The sequence below is a fragment of the Zea mays genome, chromosome 1, assembly GCF_902167145.1.
Source record: "Zea mays cultivar B73 chromosome 1, Zm-B73-REFERENCE-NAM-5.0, whole genome shotgun sequence".
Classification (NCBI taxonomy): Eukaryota; Viridiplantae; Streptophyta; class Magnoliopsida; order Poales; family Poaceae; genus Zea; species Zea mays.
Window position 1 is genome coordinate 248029 of NC_050096.1, and position 7972 is coordinate 256000.

At 40.3% G+C, this 7972-nt stretch overlaps 1 protein-coding gene across 1 annotated transcript; it reads left to right on the forward strand.

Moving 5' to 3' along the window:
* The first annotated feature begins 5094 nt into the window (after window positions 1-5094).
* LOC103630261 (vegetative cell wall protein gp1-like) lies at window positions 5095-6837 on the forward strand. Its single transcript, XM_020547081.3, has 2 exons — window positions 5095-5722; window positions 6735-6837. Exons 1-2 carry the CDS (start codon window positions 5344-5346, stop codon window positions 6806-6808), a joined length of 453 nt encoding a protein of 150 aa, XP_020402670.1. The 5' UTR covers window positions 5095-5343; the 3' UTR covers window positions 6809-6837.
* The last annotated feature ends 1135 nt before the right edge of the window (window positions 6838-7972 follow it).

The following is a 7972-nucleotide window of genomic DNA, read 5'->3' on the forward strand; positions in this document are numbered from 1 at the left end:
GCTCAGGTTCAGGACAGCACCAAGGCCAACACTCTAATCAGCAGTTGCCACCACCACCACCTAACCCAACGATGGAACAGTTCATCGCCGCACAGATGCAACTTCTACAAGGCCTTACTGCTTCGGTGCAGCAGATTCAACAAAACCAGCAAAATCAAAACCAACACCAGCAGAATGCACCTCAAGCCAGAGATAAGCACAGAGACTTCATGAGCCATCACCCACCTACCTTCTCTCACTCAGTTGATCCCTTGGACGCCGACGATTGGCTTAAGGTCATAGGCAAAAAGTTGGACATCACTCAGTGCAATGATAGGGAAAAAGTCCTATATGCTTCTGGAAGACTGGAAGGCGCTGCGTCTGACTGGTGGGACGCCTTCACTGCAGCACATGCAGATGCGGACACCATTACTTGGCAGGAATTTCAGGAGAACTTCTATGCTCATCACATTCCCGCAGGAATAATGAAGCTTAAGAAGAAAGAATTCTTATCTCTTACTCAAGAAAACATGTCCATTAGCGAGTACCGTGATCGCTTCACTCAGCTTTCACGTTACGCGCCAGAAGAAGTGGATACTAACGAAAAGAGCCAAGAGCGTTTTCTAGAAGGATTGATTGGACCTTTGAATTATTAGCTACAGAGCCACAGTTTCCCAAACTTCCAGACTCTGCTCAACAAGGCAATTGGTTTGGAAAGCAAGAGAAAAGAATTGACTGATCACAAGAGAAAGTTTCAAGGACTGTCCAGCAGGAACACCCGTCACCACCACAACTCCCAAGGCTCTCAGTATCGCTCTGGAAATCAGAGTGGAAACAACAATTATCAGATGCAACGTTCTGGGCAACAAGGACAGAGAAACAACCAATCCCAGAATCAGCAGAGAGGCAATTCTCAGTCAGGACAAAGATCTGGTGGTAACCAGCAGAACCGCCATGGAAGCGCTGTGAACACACCGGGCAAGAACAATAATCAGATTACACCAGTTCAACCCAACGGATGCTTCAAGTGCGGAGAAATTGGGCATTATGCCAATAACTGCCCAAAGCGCAATCTGCAGACTCCCCAGAAGAACACCAGTCAAAGATCTGACCAGAATACGCCTGCTCGTAGTAATATGCAGAATAAAAATCAGCAGAACCAAAGTAAAGGCAGAGTGAACCATGTGACTGCAGAATCTGTTCCAGAGGACGCTGACGTGGTGTATGGTATGTTCCTTATTAACTCCATACCTGCATCAGTTTTATTTGATTCTGGAGCATCTCATTCGTTTGTAACCAAGTCATTTGTGGAAAAGCATAATATATCAAACTATCCTTTGAAGAGGAAATTATTAATTAGATCACCCGGAGGTGAAATTAGAGCCACTCACTCATGCCCACAATCCAAGCTAGAGATTCGGGGAATAAACTTTTTAGTGAATTTAATAATCTTGGAATCTAGTGGAATTGATGTGATACTTGGTATAGATTATTTAACCAAGTATGATGGAGTAATATCTTGCGCTAAGAGGATGGTTACATTAACAAGTCCGCAAGGAGAGAAAATTGAGGTCAATGTTAGCATGCCAGCAGAAGCAGAAGCCATGGTGAATCAGCTGGAGGAGAAACCTTTGGAAAACATCAGAATAGTCTGTGAATACCCAGACGTATTTCCGGAGGAATTGCTAGGTATGCCACCTGATCGTGATATAGAATTCTCTATTGAGTTATTACCTGGAACTGCACCTATATCAAAAAGACCCTATAGAATGGATGTCAAGGATTTAGTTGAACTTAAGAAACAAATAGAAGAACTGTTAGAGAAAGGTTTTATCCGTCCGAGCTCGTCCCCTTGGGGAGCTCTAGTTCTATTTGTGGCCAAGAAAGATGGTTCAAGAAGAATATGTGTGGACTACAGGAGTTTGAATGAAGTAACCATTAAGAACAAATATCTATTACCTCGTATTGAAGATTTGTTTGATCAAATGAGAGGTGCTAAGATATTCTCTAAGATAGATCTAAGATCAGGCTATCATCAGTTAAAGATTCGAGCTGAAGATGTACCAAAGACAGCCTTTACCACAAGATACGGGTTATATGAGTTCTTGGTCATGTCATTTGGACTGACTAATGCACCAGCATATTTTATGAACCTGATGAATAAAGTATTCATGGAATATCTCGACCAGTTCGTGGTCGTATTCATTGATGATATACTGGTATACTCTCAGTATGAAGAAACACACGAAGATCACCTAAGACTAGTTCTTCAGAAACTTCGTGACAATTAGTTGTATGCAAAGTTCTCGAAGTGTGATTTTTGGCTGAAGAAAGTTGCTTTCCGAGGGCATATTATCACTGATGGTGGAATTAAGGTAGATCCAGGCAAAATAAGTGAAATAATAAATTGGAAGCAACCGAAGGATGTGTCCAAGATCAGGAGTTTTCTTGGATTGGCAGGTTACTACAGAAGATTCATCGAAGGCTTCTCCAAGTTAGTGAAACCTCTTACTTCACTGTTGGAGAAAGGTAAAGAGTTTAAATGGGATGAAGCTTGCCAGAGATGTTTTGAAGAATTGAAGGAAAGGCTAACTACTGCACCAGTATTGGTAATGCCAGATATTCACAAAGGATTTGATGTTTATTGTGATGCCTCACATCTAGGTCTTGGATGTGTGTTAATGCAGGAAGGAAAAGTAATAGCTTATGCTTCAAGGCAGTTGAGGAAACATGAAAAGAACTACCCAACACATGATTTGGAATTAGCTGCCGTGGTGCACGCTTTGAAGATTTGGAGACACTATATGATTGGAAATAAGTGCAAAATCTTCACTGATCACAAAAGTTTAAAATACATATTCACCCAAAAGGAACTAAATCTAAGGCAACGAAGATGGCTTGAGTTAATAAAGGATTATGATTTGGATATTCAATATCATCCAGGAAAGGCAAATGTTGTGGCGGATGCTTTGAGCCGTAAAGGTCAAGTAAACAGTATTACTGCCTATTTGATGCCGCAGGAGTTATGTTGGGAAATGGAGCAACTTAATCTTGGTATGGTTAATAACACTGAAGCAACAGTTATGGAAGTGGAGTCCACTCTAGAACAAGAAATTCGTAAAGGGCAAGAATCAGATGAGAAGATTAAAGAAATTAAGACTCAGATTAGTTTGGGTAAAGCCCCAGATTTCACAGAAGATGAAAAAGGCACAGTTTGGTTCAAAAAGAGAATCTGTGTACCAAAAGTTGAACACTTGCGTCAGCTTATTCTCAGTGAAGCTCATGATTCAGCATACTCTATACACCCTAGAAGCACTAAGATGTACCAGGATCTAAAAGAAAAATATTGGTGGTATGGTTTAAAAAGAGATGTTGCTACGCACGTTGCACTTTGTGATGTGTGTCAACGAGTTAAGGCAGAACATCAAAGACCAGCAGGATTGCTACAGCCTCTTAAAGTGCCTGAATGGAAATGGGAAGAAATTGGTATGGATTTCATAGTCGGGTTACCCCGTACACGTGATGGTTATGATTCCATATGGGTCATTGTGGATAGGTTAACGAAGGTTGCACATTTCATACCGGTGAAGACAACATACTCAGGAGCTCAATTGGCAGAACTGTACATGTCAAGGATTGTTTGTCTACATGGAGTATCAAAGAAGATCGTATCAGATAGAGGAACCCAATTTACCTCACGCTTTTGGAAAAGATTGCATGAGTCTATGGATACGAAGCTAAATTTCAGCTCAGCTTATCATCCGCAGACAGATGGTCAGACTGAAAGAACAAATCAGGTATTAGAGGATATGTTAAGAGCTTGTGCTCTAAAATATGGTAAAAGTTGGGATAAGAGTTTGCCCTACGCAGAGTTTTTATATAACAATAGTTACCAGGCAAGTCTAAAGATGGCACCGTTTGAAGCACTATATGGAAGGAAGTGTAGAACACCTCTTTACTGGAATCAGACTGGAGAAAGCTAAGTGTTTGGTCCAGAAATTCTTCAGGAGGCAGAAAAGCAAGTGCAGATTGTCAGAGAGAATTTAAAAATAGCACAGTCAAGGCAGAAAAGCTATGCTGACAACAGAAGAAGAGAATTAGCTTTTGAAGTCGGAGATTATGTGTATCTTAAAGTTTCTCCAATGAGAGGAATGAAAAGGTTCAAAGTCAAAGGCAAATTGTCTCCCCGTTATATTGGACCATTCAAGATTTTGGAAAGGAAAGGAGAAGTAGCATATCAGTTGGAACTCCCTGACCGACTAGCAGATGTGCATGATGTGTTCCACGTATCACAACTCAAAAAGTGCTTAAGAGTCCCTGAGGAACAGTTACCCATGGAAGAACTTAACGTTAATGAGGATTTAACATATTCTGAATATCCGGTTAAGATTTTAGACACCTCACGCCGAATTACGCGGAGTAAAGTCATCAAGATGTGCAAAGTTTAGTGGAGTCATCATACAGAAGATGAGGCAACTTAGGAAAGAGAAGATGAACTCAGAACAGAGTTCCCCCAGCTATTTTCAGAAGATCCCTAATCTCGAGGATGAGATTCTTTTTAGAGGGGTAGGTTTTGTAACACCCTAAATCCATCAGTTAAAAGCAATTTAATTTTAGTGTAAAATCATTAGAGAGGAAATATATATATATATATATAGATATATATATATATTTTATAAAAGAAATAATGTTATGAATTATATTTAACTCTTAAGTAATATAAACGTAAATCAGTGTGTGATGCATTCATTTTCGGAGCATGACTTATGTTTGTTACATTGATTATGAAAGTTTATTTTTGTATTTAATCTATTATTTGTGAAACCCTATTTATGTAAATAAAAAGGACTTACCCTAAATTATTCTTTTGAAATTGGGTATTTTATTATTAATTTCTGAATTTATTATGATTTCTGGTTTTACTTAAATATATATACATAAATAAATATATATATTTATATACACACGTATGTGTTAAAAAACAAAAAAAAAGAAAAAAAAACCAAGGAACCCTGCCCCAGGCCGAGAGGCCATTTCTTATTTCCATTCCCTCTCTCTTTAACCTGCGCATGGCCCCACTTGTCACTCACTCCCCTCCTCTCCTCTCTCATTGCCAGGTGGGCCCATACGGGCAGCTCTTCCTTCAGCCTCGCGTTCTGTTAGCTGCATCCTCCTGAGTTCGCCTGTTACACGCGCCGTCGGCCCAGCGTCTTTGCATCAGCGCTGTTGCCTCGCCTCACGCACTGGCACCCAAGCACAGCGTCGCGCGCCTGCTCCGCTGCCACACGCTCGACCGTTTCCTCTCCCTCCCATTATTGCGCAGCAAGCGCATTTTTCTCACCGAAACCGTCGCCGGCGCCATTCATGGCGGTAATGAGGCCGCCGGACCTCCCTCTCCCTCTCCCGGCGTTCTCTCTCCCTTTCTCCTCCCCATGCTCTATAAAACGAAGCTCCGTGCCCGACTGCCCGTGGTGCCGGTTCCCTGCAATCCCGAGCTCGCCCTCACGCTCTCGTCCTCCCTGCTCGCGCCGACCGCCGCCGGTGCCCTGCTCACTGCCGCCGGAGCCTCGGAGCCGCCACCCGGAGACCTCGGCGCCGTCCTCATCGACCCCGCCGCCGTCCGACGTCGACCAGCGCTGCCGAGGACCTCGACATCGCCCTTGCCGACCCCTCTGCTCAGTCGATCACCGTCGCCCCTCCCGTGCTCGCTCCCAGCCCCCCTACGCGCAAGGAACAGAGGAAGGTAGATGATGAACGAGGCTCTGATTCCGTGTGAAATATTTGTTTGGATATTTTTCTAATTCAAAAGAAATTGAAAAGAGTGCATAAGATTTGTTTGTGCTACCCTAGTAGTTTATAGTTATTTATGAACTAAATTCAGTAGCGATCGAAATTTTAGTTGGTGTATTTTAAGTCTGAAATCATATGTATAGTGAACGAATAATTTCATGCGTGGGTGATAAGCTATTTTTATTTAGTATCCTCACTATCTGTCACGTCTATGTGTTATAATGTGATTATGCTTGTTGAAGTATAATTTAAATAAAGTTTGTTGGAATAAAGGACTAAGGAATAGGTAGACCACATATTCCTAATAAATAGCGCTAGATAAATAATTATGCGTTTACCGTTGCTTATATTATGTTTTTGATTTATAAACAAGACTCATACGTTCTTGTGCGATATATGCACATTGGTTATTCGCTAAGAAATAGTAAAGATTCTGTTGACGCTGAAGTAATATAGTTGTAACCATGTCCAACATAATCTAAATAGCGTAGTTAAATTAGTAGTTTAATTCAGTTCTTTTAATACTAAGGTTATGTGATTTATAAATAACATTGTAACAATTGGTATAATTTCCTTTTAGAAAGAAAGAATAAAACAAAAATGTGACCCGTGTTTTACGGTAGATATAATTATTTAGTAATTAAACTAGTTCCTTAGAATGTGGATTAGTGTTGTATCTATGTTATTTTAAATAAAATTATATAGTATGTGTTTCCTTAGTTAACTTGTCATATAATCTTTTCTAAGGAAATGGTGACGCAAAATAAATAATAATTCATGTTGTAAACAAATGGAATGTTTATCGGTATATTTTGCTTCATATTATAGTTACAAATAAAGTTTTATGTTTGGATGTTTCTATTCTATAAGTATGATTTGTATGATGTGTGTTTATTTGTGGAATGGTGTATGTTTATTTATTGGTGAATGTTTTCTCTTGTATGTGCGATGTGTGACGCTATTAGAAGCTGATTGTGTGGTAGAGGACCCGAATTCGTTTGAGGAAAACCTGCATGACTTTTGTGATCAAGGCAAGTGAATTCTCCCTCTGCATTTCTTATTGATCCCATACAATGCATTTAATAAAGTTTACTTTTTGGATATATGCATAATTTGATGGGTTTGCCTAAATAGGATTACCTAGAAATACTATCCTTATTCCTTGATTAACCTGGGATTAAAGCTATGCTTAGTTATTATGCTATTGCTCAACTTTATCATTATGCTGTCACTCTTTGAAGATATTATTGTTCCGGAAATGAAATATATTGTTGTTTTAATCCGATGATTAAATAAGATCAGATTTTATTAAACAGAACATGGAGTGACCACCCAGGATAACAGTGCAACCATGAGTGCTATCATGGCTCTGGCTTTGGTAATTAGCTTTATATACTTAGTGCCTAGCAACCTTACCTGAAATATGGGCAAGAGAGGGCGGCAGTGGTTTGGTGGCAGCTCACGTTAACATGGGGACGTAGTCTTGGCTAAGCTATCTCGCCCAGAGGGCCACTAATACTGACGTAGAAACCTTAGCGGGCTGCTTACATTAAGGGTATTCTGTGAAAGCCTCATAGTAGATCCCTAGCCATTCACCTCGGAAGTGTTTAAGGGTCCGTACAACCCAGGCTAGAGGGGATACACGGCTTGTGGGTAAAGTTGTACCACCTCTGTAGAGTGTAAAAAACTGATATATTAGTCGTGCTCACGGTTAAGAGCGACCTGGACCCTCACATGATAATTGAACTTTAAGATGGATAATAAATCGTGAACTTGTGGTATAAGGTGATTTGCTTAAGTGGTTTCACTTAAGTGCTTTTGAGATATAATCATTATGCTCATGATTAATTGGGTTTTGGGATACACTCGTACTTAGTAACTAGGTGTTGTTAATAAAAGTTTGACCAACTAAAATGCTAACCGCATTATAACCTCAGCCTTACCTTGTTAACCTTGCATATTTCCTCCCATTTGCTGAGCCCCCACCATAAGTGAGCTCATCCCTTGCTTAATTTTGATCAGAAGGTGATGAGGAAGACTTTGACGAAGATTTTGACGAGTTCTAAGTCTAGCGACGCTCCAGTCATCTTCCTGTGGGAGATCGCCTATGTTATTTCCGCTGTATTTTGATTATGATACTGTTTAAGGCTCTTAAGTCTGGATGATGTAATAAAGTTATTATACTCTCTTTTACGCCTTTATT

What these genes read in the sequence shown, in the direction of transcription:
- LOC103630261 (XM_020547081.3), top strand. Translation starts at nt 5,344, where the DNA reads ATGGCGGTAATGAGGCCGCCGGACCTCCCTCTCCCTCTCCCGGCGTTC. An exon ending in CGCGCAAGGAACAGAGGAAG is followed by an intron (nt 5,723 to 6,734) that starts GTAGATGATGAA and finishes TGACGCTATTAG; the next exon opens with AAGCTGATTGTGTGGTAGAG.